Genomic DNA, 17,663 nt, shown 5'->3' on the forward strand with positions numbered 1-17,663 from the left:
TACCCGGAATGGATGAGGAGGAAGCGCCCGGTGGGGGGCCTGGGGCTTCATCTCGGGAGGGCGAGGTTTAGTGTGTGGTTGGCTCACCTGGCAGGAACGGGCTGGTGGGAGGAGTGCACTTGTCTCTGCGCGCGAGTGTTTGTCCTGTCAGGGTGACGGATGGTTTAGCAGGGGTGCTGGGTATCGGCGAGGGGCTGTGCGAGGGAGGCGAGTTGGTGTGTCAGATGGGCAGGGACGCCGTGAAGGACTTGAAATTATGGCAGATGGAGAATGGAGCCGACTTGATGAAATGAAGGCAAGTGGAGGGATGTCGGAACAGGCAGTTTTGGCTGGATTAGCACCGGGTGTAGGCGGGACACTTAGTCATTCTCCCTTGGCCCAGACGATGCCGCCGTGGAGACAGCTGAGGAAGCAAAGGAGCCTGCTGAAGCTGACATCACTGAGCTCTGCCGGGACATGTTCTCCAAAATGGCCACTTACCTGACTGGGGAACTGACGGGTGAGACTGGGTCTGGGTTGATTCGAGTGCGGTTTGGCCCGAGAGGCCTGGGAGATCGTTAACAGCATCAGTCTACAGCTCCGTTCCTACCCTGCATGCCCTGAGACAGGCCTCTTGGAAGTTTGGGGACGTCATGAATGGGAGAGAAAGAGAATACAACTCTGCAGGCCTCTGTAACATAGACTAATGAGAAAACAATAACAAAAAGAATTAATATCCAGCAACATTAATCAAGAAGTGCTTCCTTGGGGAAAGTGTATTTTGAGCAGGGTTGTGAAGGGAATTGTTGGTGGAAAAGGGGGAGATGATACAACTAGTGAATGACATGGTATGTGCAAGCAGTGTGTTTGGCTAAAGCAGAAGATGTGTTTACTGGGATAAAGGGAAATGAGGAACAGGGAATGACCTGTAGATTTAGGGACCTATTAAGTTGGTCTGAGGATTTGATAACTCACCCTTTGGGACATGACTAGTGTTTGATCGTTTCCCAGTGGACACATGACCTATGTGTGGAGGAGGATCAGAAAGTGAAGTATGGACCGGGCGCGGTGGCTCACACCTTTAATCCCAGCATTTGGGAAGCCGCTGGTGGATCACTTGAGGTCAGGAGTTCGAGACCAGCCTGGGCAAAATGGCGAAATCGTGTCTCCACTAAAAGTACAAAAATTAGCTGGCCGTGTTGGCAGGCGCCTGTAATCCCAGCTACTGGGGAGGCTGAGGCAGGAGAATCGCTTGAACCCAGGAGGTGGAGGTTGCAGGTTGCAGTGAACTGAGATCATGCCACTTGCATTCCAGCCTGTGTGACAGAGTGAGACTCCATCTCAAAAAAAAAAAAAAAAAAGAAAAAAGAGAAAGAAAGTGAAGTCTGGGCCAGTACAGCATCTCAAAAACATTTATTAAATTGTTTCACTTCCCCCAGGAAATTACTGTAAGCTAAATTTGTGAATGAGAATCTATGAGAAAAGGCTTGATACAGAATAGTAGGGGTTGTGAATCTGTAATTTTTTTTTCTTTTTCTGTTTTTAAGAGACAGGGTCTCACTATATTGCCTGGGCTGGTCTTGAACTCCTGAGCTCAAGTGATCCTCTTTCCATCTATTTTGGTTTTAAGCCTGGTATCCAGTCTTAGTCTGCTTCCATCCCTCAATATCTACTTGAACAAGTCCTATAAATTCCACTTCTGTAATGTTCTTGCTCCCATGCTCTCCTTTCCATTCCTTTTACCACCACTCTGCCTGAGATCTTCATTACTTTTCTTTTATTATTATTATTATTTTTAAAATATGACCAGGCACGGTGGCTCACGCCTGTAATCCAGCACTTCAGGAGGCCGAGGTGGGTGGATCACCTGAGGTCAGGAGTTCCAGACCAGCCTAGTCAACATGGTGAAACCCTGCCTCTATAAAAATGTAAAAATTAGCCAGGTGTGGTGGTGCATGCCTATAATCCCAGCTACTCGGGAGGCTGATGCGGGAGAATCACTTGAACCGGAGAGGTGGAGGTTATAGTGAGCTGTGATCGTGCCATTGCGCTCCAGCCTGGGCAATGGAGGGAGACTGTGTCCTAAATAAATAAATAATAGAGACGAGGTCTGCTCCTTTGCCCAAGCTCGTCTTGAACTAATGGCCTCAAGTGATCCTAACGCCTCAGCTTCCCAAGATGCTGGGATTACAGGTGTGAGCCACTGTGCCCAGCTATGACTCTCTAAGTTATCAGCCTGATTATTTATTTGTTTGTTATTTTGAGCAAGAGAAACCAGGTAACAAAATGTAGACCTTTGGCTTCCCTTTAACAATTCCAAAGATTTGGCCCTACTAGCCCCTGCATTCTTTCAACTATAATTGACTAGAGCTGAGCAGCTGCCTCTTTTAAAAGGACTAGTGCTATCTAATTTGTCCTTACCACTTCCTGTTTTCTCCACTTTACTGAGAGCTAGTGTCAACTGCCATTGATCACTGTTATTTTTATTAGTAGCAGTACAGAAATGGTTTTCTATACCAATGCCTCTGTCAAAACTGGTAAAGCAAATGATGGGCAAAGAGGACCACATATTCCAAGAAGTAAGGGGAAGCATATTTCTTCGTGGAAGTGAATAATTTTCTTATGCATTTAATGTGCAAACACTTGGCTTACTTTACTCATTTACATTATCTTGGTGGCTTCTAGGTGTTTGAATACATCACCCCTGTTTTATTTTATTTTATTTAGATGGAGTTTTCACTCTTGTTGCCCAGGCTGGAATGCAGTGGCACAATCCTGGCTCACTGCAACTTCTGTCTCCCCGGTTCAAGCAATTTTCCTGTCCCAGCCTCCCGAGTAGCTGGGATTATAGGCACATGCTACCACGCCTGGCTAATTTTTTAGTACTTTTAGTAGAGATGGGGTTTCTCCATGTTGGCCAGGCTGGACTCGAACTCCTCACCTCAAGTGATCCGCCGACCTTGGCCTCCAAAAGTGCTGGGATTACAGGTGTGAGGTGCAATGCCTAGCCGTGATCTTTGTTTTAGAGAGACTAATTTGATAGCAGTATAAATATGAGAGTATAGATATGGGGGAGAGAGAACAGAGAGAGATGAGCAATAATTCAGATGAAAAGCAATAGAGGACCAGGCACTGTGGCTCATGCCTGTAATCCTAGCACTTTGGGAGGCAGGAGGATTGCTTGAGGCCAGTAGTTCAAGACCAGCCTGGGCAACATAGCACGACTCCATCCTTGTAGTCTTGTCTTGTCCCCTACCATCCAGAGGTTACATGCTCCAAGTAATCTAATAATAATAAAAGAAAAGTAATGATGATCTGAGGCAGAGTGGTGGTAAAAGGAATGGAAAGGAGAGCATGGGTGCAAGAACATTACAGAAGTGGACTGTATAGGACTTGATTAAGTAGATACTGAGGGATGGAAGCAGACCAAAATGTATCTGAGGTTTTAAGCCTGGGTGGTGCCATCAGCCAAAATAGCTGGAAAGAGGAACCATGTTTAGTGTGAAAATATTTTCAGTTTTGGGTTGACTGCTTGTTGATGTAACTAGGGAACTCAGGTGACTTATACATTGGATTCCAGAGCTCAGAGACTGATCAGAGCACAAGAAACAGATTTCAGAGTCACTTTCATAGTGGTCCGATTGGAGGCTGTGCAGGATGAGATTGCCAAGGAAGAGCTTAGAAGTAGGTAAGAGAGCCTAGGCTAAAATGTCAGGGAATGTGTATATGGTGCACTTAATTTGTTTTTAATAACACTTAATGTACCTAGGTTTCCAAATGATTTATTATATAATCAATTTTAAGCAAATTGTTCTTTTCCTATGATTGTTATTACTTGCACACATGCTTTATTGAATTTAAGAGTAAATTGATATTTCCTCTTAAACTATGCTAGTTTCTAGCATAATCCTGGGAATACCCATAGGTATGTGCTACCCACATAAACATCAGTTACGTGTTACAGCTGAGAAAAAGTTGAGCGCTGATAGTGAAGGGGGTCTGATAAGAAAGGATCTGGCATAGAAATCTAAGAAGAGCAGTTAGAGATTAGAAAATCGGTATAGTACAATGCTATAGCAGCCAAAAGAAATGAGCATTTCTCAAAGAGAAAGAGATCAGTAATGTCCAAGACAATGAGAGGTTTAAGAGGATAAGAACTGAGCAAATGCCATAGATTTGGTGGTTAGCAGGGCACTGATGACCTTGGAACATGTAATCTCTGGATGGTAGGGCCAAAGACCAGACTGCAAGGGTATATGCAAGTAAATGTTAAGGAAGAGGATGTAGTGAGTGTCAGCTACTTTTTCAAATTGTTTAGCAGTGAAGCTCCTTTGCTTTACTGAGCAAATGATATAGGTGTAGCAGAATAGAGAGAGTGCTTTTGAGCTGGAGGAAATCTGAATATATTGCTATATAGAGAGGAAGGTGCCAGGAGAGAGGGAGAATTTGGAAGTGCAAGTGAAAGGAGATGATTGAAGAGAGGCCCTGAAGAAGTAGAAGTGTTTGGGATCAAGGCCACAAGAGGAGGGGGTTGTCTTGGCAAGAATAGGAACACTTCTGCCTCTTGGGAAGATATTAAGATCCAGAGAAGTTTAGAAGTAAGGCAGAGAGAAAAACAAAAAACAAAAGAAGTAAGGCAGAGAGGTTGATGCAGCTTATGTTAATAGACTTGGCCTTTGGGAAAGTTAGAGTAGAGGCCATTTGCTTTGAATGGGGATAGGGAAAGAACTGAGGATATGAGAAGTAGACAGATGGTTTGGAAATGTCACTGCATAAAATGCAATATAGAATTATACATGGTAATAAATGAGTTAACTAAGAAGTAGTGAGGTCCTAGCTGATTGTGTGTGTGTGTGTGTGTGTGTGTGTGTGTGTATACATATATATATATATACTTTTTTTTTTTTTTTGAGATGGAGTCTCACTCTCTCACCCAGGCTGGAGTGCAGTGGTGCGATCTTGGCTCACTGCAACCGTCGCCTCCTGGATTCAAGCAATTCTCTGCCCCAGCCTTCTGAGTAGCTGAGATTACAGGTGCCTGCCACCACGCCTGGCTAATTTTTTGTATTTTTAGTAGAGATGGGGTTTCACTATCTTGGCCAGGTTGGCCTTGAACTCCTGACCTCGTGGTCACCGACCTTGGCCTCCCAAAGTGCTGGGATTACAGGCATGAGCCACCGCGCCTGGCCTGATAGTATGTATATTATATGTATGTATGTTAAATGTTTTCATGCTGTAGAAGTACCAAGACTATTTTACCTCCCTTTTCTTAGGACATGAGTTTATTATTTCCCTTTGTAACCATGATCCTGAACCTTCTGGATCTTGTTTGGTTTAAATAATTTTCTGATTGTTGCCTGAATGTCTACTGAGACTTTCAGAGTACATAGGCTGAGTTATAAATGTCATAGATCAAAAGTGGCCCACTCCATCAACACTTCCTTGGTCCTGCCTTGAACTACCACTTAGCCTATACTCCCACATTCTAACGATCTAAGACAAATCTTAAAGGCATTACATCTGTTTAATTTTCAAGCCACCAGTGAAGACTATAAGCTCCTGGAAAATATGAATAAACTCACCAGCTTGAAGTATCTTGAAATGAAAGATATTGCTATAAACATTAGTAGGAATTTAAAGGACTTAAACCAGAAATGTAAGTAATAATATTTTTAATTAAACATGTTTGTATTTAATGTTCTTTTGTGCTTGGGGCCATGGAGAAGAGGAGGGAACATGACATCCTTGTCTCGTGGGAGCTTGTTTTCTAAAATGAATTGCAAATTTAAGATGAATCTCTTCCATTCTGAGGATTAGCATGTTTTGTTGGTATGGTTATTTTTGCTTCTAAATCTTGATTTTATCAGTTTATTCCTGGAAGGGAGGGGGCGAAGGAGGGGTGGCCAGATTCTAATGAACTGATTTACAAATCCATAAAGGATTACTCTATAAGCAGAAAACCAAAAACTCTATAATGGAAAACACTAATTTAGAGTAATCGAATATATTTTTTCCATTGATTTATTGTTTTTGTGTTCCCTTGTCTCTAGGGTACTCTTTCTTGGTATGGGAGTACCCAAGAAACAGAATCAGTAATGGAAAGATTGCTCGAGGAGCAAGAAATTGAAAAGAATGGAAAATTAGTAGATGAGAGACACTAAGTCTGGGCCACAGTTGAGGCTGATCAACTAGCTACTGTCTTCTAAAGCACCTGCCTTGCTAGTGGTCAGAATCATGTCATTCCACCTAATCTGTCTTAGCATAGCTGGAGAGACACTAGCATTATTACTTTTCCACTCTTTTCCTATATTCCTTGTTGATAAAACCATATAAACATGAGTTTTTTCTTTGTTTTTAAAGATGCTGGACTACAGCCTTATCTGGATCAGATCAATGTCATTGAAGAGCAGGTAGCAGCTCTTGAGCAGGCAGCTTACAAGTTGGATGCATATTCAAAAAAACTGGGTAACTGTTTTTATTTTTGTTTTGATATAATAAAGAGTGCCTCTTGCCAGCATGTCCTTAGTAAACATAATAGTTAACATTTATGGTGTGCCTACAGTGATCTATTAATCTTCACAAAACCTTAGTAATTTATTATTATATTAATAAAAATAACATTTCCTGATTACTTAATGATATATCAGGCACTGTTCTTAGTGCTTTAGCTGTATTATGTTTATTTTTTGTTTTGTTTTTTTTGAGACGGGTTTCATTCTTGTTACCGAAGCTGGAGTGCAATGGTGCGATCTCGGCTTACCACAACCTCCACCTCCTGGGTTCAAGCGATTCTCCTGCCTCAGCCCCGCCGAGTAGCTGGGATTACAGGCGCGCCACCATGCCCGGCTAATTTTGTATTTTTAGTAGAGACGGGGTTTCTCCATGTTGTCAGGCTGGTCTCGATCTCCCAAGCTCAGGTGATCTGCCTACCTCTACCTGGCCTGTATTGTGTGTTTTATCTTCCCAATAATCTGTGAGGTGAGTACATGATTTTTGTTTTGTTTTGTTTTTTGTATTTTTAGTAGAGACGGGGTTTCACCATGTTGGCCAGGCTGGTCTTGAACTCCTGACCTCGTGATACACCTGCCTCAGCCTCCCAAAGTGCTGGGATTACAGGGATGAGCCACCACGTCCGGCTTAAGTACATGATTTTTATCCCTATTTTGTAGGCAAGGAAACTGGTTTAAGGGGATGAGTAGTTGCTTAAGGACACAAAGCCAGTACATGTAAGAGCCATATTTCTAAGCAGGTCTGTTTGCTTACAAAGCTCAAGTTCTTATTTATAGTTGAGAAGGCAGAAGCACCTTTAATAATGTAGATAAATATGTCTTAAACAAATAGTCAGTTGAGGATTTTCTTGAAAGATCACTTTTCCTTTGAGGAAGAAACTGGTACTTTTAGTGCTTGTGGCTTACTAACTGGCTCTGGCTCTTACATACATGGTTAAAAGTAAATAATTTAGTGTTTTTTTGTTTTTTTTTTGTTGTCTTGTTTTGTTTTGTTTTTATAAGAGATGAGGCCTTGCTGTGTCACCCAGGCTAGGGTGCAGTGGCGTGATCATAGCTCACTGTAGCCTTGAACTCCTGGGCTCTAGTGATCCTCCTGCCTCAGCCTCCTGAGTAGCTGGGACTACAGGTGTGCACCTTCGCATCCAGCTACTTTAAAAAATTTGTTCTTGAAACAAGGCCTTGCTGTGTTGCCCGGGCTGGTCTCAAACTCATGGCCTCAAGCAGTCCTCCCACTTCAGCCTCTCAAGTAGCTGGAATCACAGGCCTGAGCCATCACATCTGGCCTGAGTTTGTTTTTGTCCTAGATAACATTTATAGATTATTTTATTTTCATCATTTAACAAGGGCTGACTACTTCAAGAGAGTAGTTTGTAGTAGGCTGGGATTTGATATGGGTGGTGATTAACAATCAGTTTTATTTTCTACCGTTACATTTAGCCAATGATTACTGTGAACCTTACTGTGTACAAGGCAGGGGTAACCTTACCATGTAGAAGGTATCTTGGTTCACAGTAACCATTTGTGACAGAGTCCCTTTTTCTGTTAAAATTGTGAAACCAGGTGCTTTCATGGTTTTAATAGAAAAATGGGATGTCACAGTAAGAGGCTTATTTGATGGCCTTTTAAATCTCTGTATCTTTCAAAATTGCTTTCCTGGAGTAAGGTGTAAGGATAAGAACATAAAAGAGGAAACGTACATTTATACTTCCTGAGGGTTCCAGTCTGGTTCCAGAGGGCACCTGGGACAGTGCTGAGAGAGGCAGTTTTTAAGTAAGGCTCCCGATAGGTCAAGTGACAGATCTGCCCCATCCTGATGGAGCTGTCTAAGCAGGTGCTATTGACAGGGTTAGGACTTCGTGAACCTGTGTTAGGCTCTCGATTCTGAGTGTCTGTGCTTGAATTCTTATTCCAAGTTTTACAGATCAATGATCTGTATATTTGGACAGATGATGAGATAGAAGCTAATAGATTTTTAGCAATATAATACGTATTTTTTTTAACTTGACTGAAAATGCTAACTAAAAACTGTCTTTGTAAGAGCCAGTTTTAAAAGATGTAACTCTCCCTCATCCCTCACAGAAGCCAAGTACAAGAAGCTGGAGAAGCGATGAGAAACTTATTTTTATGGGACAGAGTCTTTTTTTTTAATGTGGAAGAATGTCTTATAAAACCTGAATCCTGAGGCTGATGAATTGTGAAAACTCCTCAAAAGGAAACTATGCTGGTCATCCCAGGAACATCTCAACGTTAGAGTAAACTGGAGGACTGTTGCTATTCCTGAACCTTCTTTGAGGCAGAATCCCTCAGAATCTCACACTTATAACTCCCTACCTTTTACTTGAATGCTTTACCATATTCAGGACAGAGACTCTCACAAAGTTCAGAAAACAGCTGGGCTTACCACTAAAATAAAATGAGAGGACCTATTTTCTCTGGTAGTGGTTGATTACTACATTATTTTCTTAAGTGGCTGGTTTTTGAGTTACTATGTAAATGGCTGTTTTTTCTGTTAATGATGCTAATGTGTTGTAAACAAGATTCTAAATTTAAAAAGGAAAACAAACTTGTTCTTTGCAGCTTATCACCTTGTGAATGTTGGTAACTTACTTTTCCATAATATTGCAAATAACATAAAATGTTAAAATAATTCCAAGCTGAGTCTTCTAGATTGAGCAGAAATGGTGAAAGGAGTATTGATAACTTGGCATACGTGATGGGCCCCTCTTGTTTATTTTCTGTGTGAGTCAGATTGACATGTGGCCAGTTTTGGAAATGTGATGAAAACAAAGACTAGATGGGTATGTGTGTTTATGTGTTGGGTGGGGAGTTGAGGATTGCCACTTATAAAATAAAGGATTTTATAAAATGCCTTCCTACTGTGTGTGTGGATCGGGGGGGATCTTAGGGACCTAATCGACTTCTTTTCACACTAAAGACATCAGACAATGGGACATACTGACTGACCAGTCTAGGTTGAAAGATAGGCAGCCTTACCCAGAACACAACATTAGCAGCTGAGAAGGTGTCTGAGGTCCCCAATTACATATCCCAAAGAGTTTCTTACTTCTGTTTCTGTCATTTCCCCTCCGTTCCAGATGGTCATCATTTATCCTCTGTTCTTCTGGACTGTTGCTGTGGGCTCTTCTCATCTTAACTGTCCCTCCATACCACCCTCCACACTGCTGCCAGAGCAGTCTTAAAAATATAAACTGGCCCTATTACTCCTGCTTAGAACCCTATAGTGACGTATCATGGCCTGTTTGAAAAAACTAGACTTCCATTACACACCTTATGTTTTTTCGTTTGTTTATAGACAGGGTCTCTATTGTCACCCGGGCTGGAGTGTGGTGGTGTGATAATAGCTCACTACAGTCTTGACCTCTTGGGCTCAACTGATCCTCCCACCTCAGCCTCCTGAATAGCTAGGACTACCAGCATGCTCCACCATGCCTTGCTAATTATTTTTTATACAGATGGAGTCTCACTATGTTGTCCAGGCTGGTCTTGAACTGGCCTCAAGTGATTCTCTTACCACAGCCTGCCAGAGTGCTGGGATTGTAGGCATGAGCCACCATGCCTAACATAAGGCCCTATTTAAACATCTTTTTAGAAGTTGTAATATGTATATTATTTTCTCCCATTATAGAAAATAAAAAAAGAGGAATTAAACTGTAACTCTACCATCTCAACATAGAATCAGTCTTACCCCTTCCAACCCTTTTCCTTTTCCATGCATGTATTGATCTCTTTTTGTTTTTTTAGACGAAGTCTCGCTCTGTTGCCCGGGCTGGAGTGCACTGGTGCAATATCAGCTCACGGCAACCTCTGTCTCCCAGGTTCAAGCGATTCTCCTGCCTCAGCCTCCCGGGTAGCTGAGATTACAGGTGCCTACCACCACGCCAGGCTAATTTTTGTATTTTCAGTAGAGATGGGGTTTCACCACGTTGGCCAGGCTGGTCTCGAACTCCTGACCTCAAATGATCCACCCACCTTGGCCTCCCAAAGTGCTGGGATTACAGGCATGAGCCACTGTGCCCGGCCATATTGATCTATTTTTTAAAAGTTTTTATTTCCTGTTACACTGTGTTCAGCTATCTTTAGCCACCTTAAATTCCCATAGATGAGTTTTCATAAACTTTTTTAGAATAGATTGAGATTTACAGGAAAGTTGCAAAGATAATACAGAATTTCATGGATGAGGTTTTTATATTGATATGTAATAAATGTATGTATTTTCAGAGTACATGTGATAATTTAATACATGTATATAATGTATAGATATTAAATCAGAGTTATTGGGATATCCATCACCTTAATATTTATTTTGTCTTTATGCTAGGAACATTATTTGAATTATTCTCTTCTACCTATTTTGAAATGTACAATAGATTAACATTAGCTATAATCACTCTTCTGATCTATCATAGGTCTTATTTCTTCTGTAGTTGTGTCCACTAATCAAACTCTTCATCCTCACATCCCCACTACCTTTCCTGGCCTCTGGTAACCACCAATCTACCTCCATCTCCATGAGATCCACTTTTTTAGCTCCCATATGTGAGTGAGAACATGTAATATTTGTCTTTTCTGTGCTTGGCTTAGTTCAGTTAACACAATGACCTCCAGTTTCATCCATGTTGCTGAGAATGACAGAATTTCATTCCTTTTATGGCTGAATAATATTCCATTGTGTATATATACCACATTTTCTTTACCCATTCCTCCACTGATGGGCACTTAGGTTGATTCCATATTTTAGCTATTGTGAGTAGTGCTGCAATAAACATAAGAGTGCATATATCTCTTTGATAATATTGATTTCCTTTCTTTTGGACACATACCCAATAGTGGAATTTGCTGGATCATATTGTAGTTCTATTTTTAGTTTTTGGAGGAAACTCCATACAATTTTCCATAGTGGCTGTGCTAATTTACATTCCCACCAACTGTGTATAAGAGTTCCTCTTTCTCTGCATCCTTGCCAGCATCTGTGAATTCCTGTCTTCTTGATAGGAAATTTTAAGTGGGATGAGGTGATACCTTGTTGTGGTTTTGATTTGCGTTTCTCTGATGATTAGTGATGTTGAGCATTTTTTCTTATAGCTGTTGGCCATTTGTATGTCTTGAGAAATGTCTATTTTGATCTTTTGCCCCGCCTCCTTTTTTTTTTAAGACATGAGTTCTCATTATGTTGTGCATGCTGGAATCAAACTGGACTCAAACAGTCTTCCTGGGGCTGGGCTTAGTGACTGAGGCCTGTAATCCCAGCACTTTGGGAGGCTGAGTAGGTGGACCATCTGAGGTCAGGAGTTCAAGGCCAGCCTGGCCAACATAGTGAAACCCTATCTCTACTAAAAATACAAAAAATTAGCCGGGCATGATGGTGAGCACTGTAATCCCAGCTACTTGGGAGGCTGAGGCAGGAGAATCACTTGGATCCCAGAGGTGGAGGTTGCAGTGAGCTGAGATTGTACCACTGCACTCCAACCTGGGTGATAGAGTGAGATTCCATTCCCCCCCCGCCCCCCCCAAAAAAAAACACCGCCTGCTTCAGCCTCCTGAGTAGCTGGGACTACAGGCAAGCACCACCACATATGGCTTTGCCCATTTTAAGATAGGATTATTTGTGGGGTTTTTTTGCTATTGAGTTGTTTGAGCTCCTTGTTTTATTTATTCTGGTTATTAATCCCTCATCAGATGGATAGTTTGCAAATATTTTCTTCCATTCTGTGGGTTGTCTCTTCACTTTGTTGATTGTTTCCTTTGCTGTGCAGAGCTTTTTAGTTTGATATAATCCTATTAGTCTATTTTTGCTTTTGTTGCCTGTACTTTTGAAGTCGTATACAAAAAAAATTTTGCCCAGATCAATGTCTTGGAACATTTCCCCAGTGTTTTCTTCTGGTAGCTTCGTAGTTTGAGGTCTTAATTTAAGTCTTTAATGCATTTTGATGTGATTTTTGTATATGGTGAGAGAGAGAGTTGAGTTTCATTCTTCAGTTTAGGGCTATCCAGTTCTTCAAGAATCATTTATTGAAGAGATTGTCCTTTCCTCATTGTATGTTCTTGGCACCTTTGTACTTTCGGTACTGACTAGAATGAGTTGGTTGTAAATGCATGTATTTATATGTGAGTTTTCTATTCTGCTCCATTGGTCTATGTGTCTATTTTTATGTCAGTACCATACTGATTGGGTTACTATAGTTTTGTAGTAGATTTTTAGGTTGGGTAGCATCATGTCTTCAGCTTTGTGCTTTTTGCTCAGGATTGCTTTGGCTCTTTGGGGTCTCTTGTGGTTCCATATAGATTTTAGGATTTTTTTTCTATTTCTATTTCTTTGGAGCAGCAATCCCTAACCTTTTTGGCACCTGGGACCACTTTTGTGGAAGACAATTTTTCCATGGACTTGGGGGGATTTTTTTTTTTTTAATGGTATGAACCATATTTATTGAAAACATTATTTCTCACCTTTCTCAAATTGAAGACTGCAAAAAATAAGAGCAGTGCTTTACTGAGTTGTCATTAACCTTGAGAGCAGTGGCGCTGCCTCTCCACGCTCTGGGGACGGTGGAAACCGTGGCTGGTGTGTGCCACATCTATCCCACTTCGCTTTACAAAACAGTTCTGATGTCACTATCTTGGCCGGGCGCGGTGATTCACGCCTGCAATCCCAGCACTTTGGGAGGCCGAGGCGGGCAGATCACGAGGTCAAGAAGATCAAGACCATCCTGGCTAACACGATGAAACCCCGTTTCCACTAAAAATACAAAAACAAAATTAGCCGGGCGTGGTGGCGGGCACCTGTAGTCCTATCTCCTCTGGAGGCTGAGGCAGGAGAATGGCGCGAAGCCGGGAGGCGGAGCTTGCAGTGAGCCGAGAGAGCGTCACTGCACTCCAGGCTGGGCAACAGAGCTAGACTCCGTCTCAAACAAAAACAAAAACAAAACAAAACAACAAACTATCGTACATGACATTTACATTAGAAAAAGAGAGCTGAATGTAGGGATGGAGGATGGTTTGGGGATGAAACTGTTCCACCTCAGATCATCAGGCATCAGATTCTTGTAAGGTGCTCAGCGCCCTAGAACCCTTGCATGGGCAGTTCACAACAGGGTTCCAGCCTCTGTAAGAATCTGGCACCACCACTGATCTGATAGGAAGTGAGCTCAGGCGGTTATTCTCACTTGGCCACCGCTCACCTCCTGCTGTGCATCCTGGTTCCTAACAGGCTACAGATGGGTACTGTTCCCTAGCCGGGGGGTTGGGGATCCTTGCCGTAGAGAATGCCATTTGTATTTTGATAGGGATTGGATTGATCTGTAAATTGCTTTAGGTAGTGTTGTCTTTTTTTTTTTTTTTTTGAGACGGACTCTCCCTCTGTTGCCCAGGCTGGAGGCTGGAGGGCAGCGGCGCGATCTCGGCTCACTGCAAGCTCCGCCTCCCAGCTTCACGCCATTCTCCTGCCTCAGCCTCCTGAGTAGCTGGGACTACAGGTGCCCGCCACCATGCCTGGCTAATTTTTTTTGTATTTTTAGTAGAGACGGGTTTTCACCGTGTTAGTTAGGATGGTCTCGATCTCCTGACCTTGTGGTCTTCCCGCCTAATTATTCTAATCCATAAGCATGGAATATGTTTCCTTTTTGTGTGTGTGTGTCCTCTTTAATTGCTTTCATCAGTTTTTTAGTTTTCCTTTTATAGATCTTTCACTTCTTTGGTTAAATTGATTCCTACGTAGTTTATATTCTTTGGTAGCTATTGTAAATGCGATTGCTTTCTTGATTTCTTTTTCAGATTGTTTGCTGTTGGTGCATATAAATGCTACTGATTTTTGCATGTTGATTTGGTATCCTGCAACTTTTACTGAATTCGTTTATTATTTCTAACAGTCTTTCATGGAGTCTTTTGATTTTTCAATACGGATGAGTTTTTATATCTTACTTTTGTATCCTTTTCTGGGAATTATTACCTGCTCATGTTTGGCAAACTTCTACTCTTCTTCAAGATTCAGTCTTGAGTGCCACTCCTGGGCGGTGTTGTATTATCCAAAGATTAGGAAAAAATGCATGCTTACGTGCCAGCAAAGCACAGCCGTCAGTGTTTATGAGGGAAGAAACAAAAAAGAAGGCTTGCAGGCTGTGGGAGAAGCCAGAACTTTGTAGTTTTGTTTGGTTTTTGAGACAGGGCTTGCTCTGTCACCCAGACTGGAGAGGAGTGGCAAGGTAATAGCTCACTGAAGCCTCCATCTCCTGGACTCAAGTGATCCCCCAACTTCAGCCTCTGGAGTAGCTGGGAGTATAGGCATACCCACCATGTCCAGCTAACTTTTTTTTTTTTCAGGTTTCATTCACTTTATTTTTGTTGTATAAAAACCCTATGTTGTAGCCACAGCTGGAGCCTGGGTCCACTGCACGGAGACTCAGGTGTGGGTCTTGACAAGGTGGTCAGTGATTTCCTGATAGGGAGACTTGGTAAATACAGTCTCCTTCCAGAGGTCAGGGGTCAGGTAGCTGTAGGTCTTAGAGATGGCATCAAACGTGGCCTTAGCGAAGTTGCCCAGGGTGGCAGTGCAGCCCTGGGCTGAGGTGTAGCAGTCATCGATACCAGCCATCATGAGCAGCTTCTTGGGCACAGGTGCTGAGAGGATGCCAGTGCCCCTGGGTGCAGGGATGAGGCACACCAGCACTGAGCCGCAGTGGCCTGTCACCTTGCAAGGGACAGTGTGGGGCTTGCCCATCTTGTTCCCCCCCCCAGCCTCTGCACACGGCAACAATGGAGAGTTTGGCCAGGATGATGACCCCACGGATGGTGGTGGCCACCTCCTTGGAGCACTTAACACCCAGGCCGACGTGGCCATTGTAGTCCCCGATAGCAACAAACGCCTTGAACCTGGTGTGCTGGCCAGCACGGGTCTGCTTCTGCACCGGCATAATCTTCAAAACCTCGTCCTTGAGAGAGGCACCCAAGAAAAAGTCAATGATCTCTGATTCCTTAATGGGCAGGGAGAAGAGGTAGATCTCCTCCAGGCACTTGATCTTCATGTCCTTGATCAAGCGGCCCAGCTTGGTGACCGGCATCCACTCGTTATCCTCGGCCTTGCCTCCGCAAGCTCCGCGGCCTCGGCCCCGGCCCCGTCCACGCCGCGACCCCGGCCCCGGATGCCACTGCCGAAACCTCTACGGAAGCCACCGCCGTTCCCCATCCCAGGGCCTCCAGGTCCCCCTGCTGCACCGGCGTCATCCACCATTTGGTGTTTTCTCGGAGAAGAAGCACTTTTTTTTCTCTTTCAAAATTTGTAGTAGAGACGAGGTCTCGCTATGTTGCCCAGGTTGGCCTTGAACTCCTGTTCTCAAGTGAACCTCCCGCCTTAGCCTCCCAAAGTGCTGGGATTACAGGCATCAGCCACTGTGCCTGGCCTGTAGTTCTTCTTTAATCTTATGTTTTAATTAATTTTGAATTATTTAGATGTCCTTGATGAGTCTTTCCTTCCCCTCAGTCGTCAGGATCTCTCTATTGTTTCCATTTCCTTACACACTTGTTTCCTACCACTTGGCCTGAACCCTTCAAAAAAGTCAGTATTACAAAAACTAAAACCAAATAGGTAGGAGGGCTTTTGTAGATTAAAATAAACTAGAGACAGAACCAAATGCAAGTGTGAAACTTGATTGGATCTGAATCAAAACAAGCCCCAAATATAAAATCAATTTGGGGGGACAAATGGAGAACTTTAAATATGGATGTATATTAGATAATATTGAATAATTAATGTTAATTTTCGTAGCTGTATTAATACTATGATGGTTATGTAGGAGGATGTCCTAATCTTAGGAGATGCATGCAGATGTATTCCTGTTGTCTGCACTTTATTTTATTTTATTTTTGAGACGGAGTCTCTCTCTGTGTCCCAGGCTGGAGTGAAGTGGCGTGATCTCGGCTCACTGCAACTTCCGCCTCCTGGGTTCAAGCGATTCTCCTGCCTCAGCCTCCCTAGTAGCTGGGACTACAGGCACGTGCCACCCCGCCCGGCTAATCTTTTGTATTTTTAGTAGAGACGGGGTTTCACAGTGTTAGCCAGGATGGTCTCAATCTTCCAAAAACGCTGGGATTATAGGCGTGAGCCACCGCGCCCTGCCTGCACTTTACTTTCAAATGATCCAGTGAGAATGCAAGGGTTTGGGCACTTTGAGAGAAAGGGAACACAAGCAAATTTGGCAACATGCTGAGACTTATGAATCAAGGTAATAGCCATTATTCTTTTAACTTTTTTTTTTTTTTTAAATTTGAGACGGAGTTTCGCTCTTGTCCAGGCTGGAGTGCAATGGCACGATCTTGACTCACTGCAACCTCCGCCTCCCAGGTTCAGACAATTCTCCACCATGCCCGGCTAATTTTTGTATTTTTAGTAGAGACGGAGTTTCATCATGTTGCCCAGGCTGGTGTTTAACGCCTGACCTCAAGTGATCCGCCCGCCCCAGCCTCCCAAAGTGCTGGGATTATAGGCATTAGCCGCCCCGACTTTTAACTTTTTAACTTTTTGATAGGTTAAAAACTTACAAAAAACGTGGATAGAGGGGGTGTGTCTTGCCCACTACACCGATATGGTTAGGTTAGGTTAGGTTAGGTTAGAACCCGACATTCTGCTCTGTACTTCTTAGCCATTCACTCGCTTCAAGTGCTCTGAAATGTAATTTAAAAAATTGTAATTGGAATTCTTTTGGTCACTTCCTCTTTCTCTCTTCACTCCTCCCCTTTCCTCCTGATTCTTTCTTGAGGCGCAACCACCTGGGAGAGGATTCTGTCCCTCGGCGGTCTCCGTAAGTAAGTGAACCGTTACTGGCTGCAGGGCGCTGACGTCTGATTGTTGCGCGGTCACATTTTTCCGAGGAGCGCAGATTCGCATTCCCAATTTTAGGTGGCGGTCACAACTCATACTATTTGGACAGATGGCACAGAAACCGCTGCGCCTGTGAGTGACCGTGAATGGAAGCCTCTCTCTTTCTGTCTCTTTCGTGTGTGTAGGTGTCGACACGGGCGGGAGTCTTTCCCGTGACAGGAAGGGAGAAGGAAAAGGCGCAGAGACACTGGGCTACTGGGGAGCTTAGGTGATGTCTTTTCCTGGCCGGGGCTGGCCTCTTTTCCTGGCTTTTTTCGCTTCTGAAGGGGTTTTTCTTGGCGACGCTC

At 43.2% G+C, this 17,663-nt stretch overlaps 2 protein-coding genes, 1 long non-coding RNA gene and 1 pseudogene across 11 annotated transcripts in view; 2 read left to right on the plus strand and 2 right to left on the minus strand.

Annotated features, from left to right (window-relative positions):
* LOC105478400 (uncharacterized) overlaps positions 1 to 224 on the minus strand; it is a 27,007-nt gene extending 26,783 nt beyond the window's left edge. The window contains exon 1 of one of the 2 annotated variants that reach the window (XR_011607697.1): positions 88 to 224. This is a non-coding gene — a long non-coding RNA (uncharacterized lncRNA). The remainder of the gene's footprint in view (positions 1 to 87) is intronic. The other variant, XR_011607698.1, reaches the window with a different exon arrangement.
* LOC105478399 (biogenesis of lysosomal organelles complex 1 subunit 2) overlaps positions 1 to 9,358 on the plus strand; it is a 10,038-nt gene extending 680 nt beyond the window's left edge. Inside the window, exons 2-6 of one of the 3 annotated variants that reach the window (XM_071069294.1) lie at positions 383 to 499; positions 5,516 to 5,635; positions 6,340 to 6,444; positions 6,685 to 6,957; positions 8,568 to 9,358. In XM_071069294.1, coding sequence (XP_070925395.1) covers positions 383 to 499; positions 5,516 to 5,635; positions 6,340 to 6,444; positions 6,685 to 6,956 — 614 coding nt within the window. In that variant the 3' untranslated portion in view covers position 6,957; positions 8,568 to 9,358. Of the gene's footprint in view, positions 1 to 8; positions 3,668 to 5,515; positions 5,636 to 6,339; positions 6,445 to 6,684; positions 6,958 to 8,567 lie in introns of those variants that run through there. The other 2 variants (XM_011735666.2, XM_011735668.3) reach the window with 2 other exon arrangements.
* A 5,142-nt stretch (positions 9,359 to 14,500) lies between these two features.
* Positions 14,501 to 15,859, minus strand: LOC105478401 (small ribosomal subunit protein uS5 pseudogene; annotated as a pseudogene).
* Positions 15,860 to 17,314: 1,455 nt separating this feature from the next.
* Positions 17,315 to 17,663, plus strand: part of LOC105478494 (CWF19 like cell cycle control factor 1) — a 35,693-nt gene continuing 35,344 nt past the window's right edge. For 2 of the 6 annotated variants that reach the window (XM_071069303.1, XM_071069299.1), the window contains exon 1: positions 17,316 to 17,448. In XM_071069303.1, coding sequence (XP_070925404.1) covers positions 17,426 to 17,448 — 23 coding nt within the window. In that variant the 5' untranslated portion in view covers positions 17,316 to 17,425. Of the gene's footprint in view, positions 17,449 to 17,663 lie in introns of all 6 variants that reach the window. The other 4 variants (XM_071069300.1, XM_071069301.1, XM_071069302.1 and 1 more) reach the window with 4 other exon arrangements.

The sequence above is a fragment of the Macaca nemestrina genome, chromosome 9 (assembly GCF_043159975.1).
Source record: "Macaca nemestrina isolate mMacNem1 chromosome 9, mMacNem.hap1, whole genome shotgun sequence".
NCBI classification, from domain to species: domain Eukaryota; kingdom Metazoa; phylum Chordata; class Mammalia; order Primates; family Cercopithecidae; genus Macaca; species Macaca nemestrina.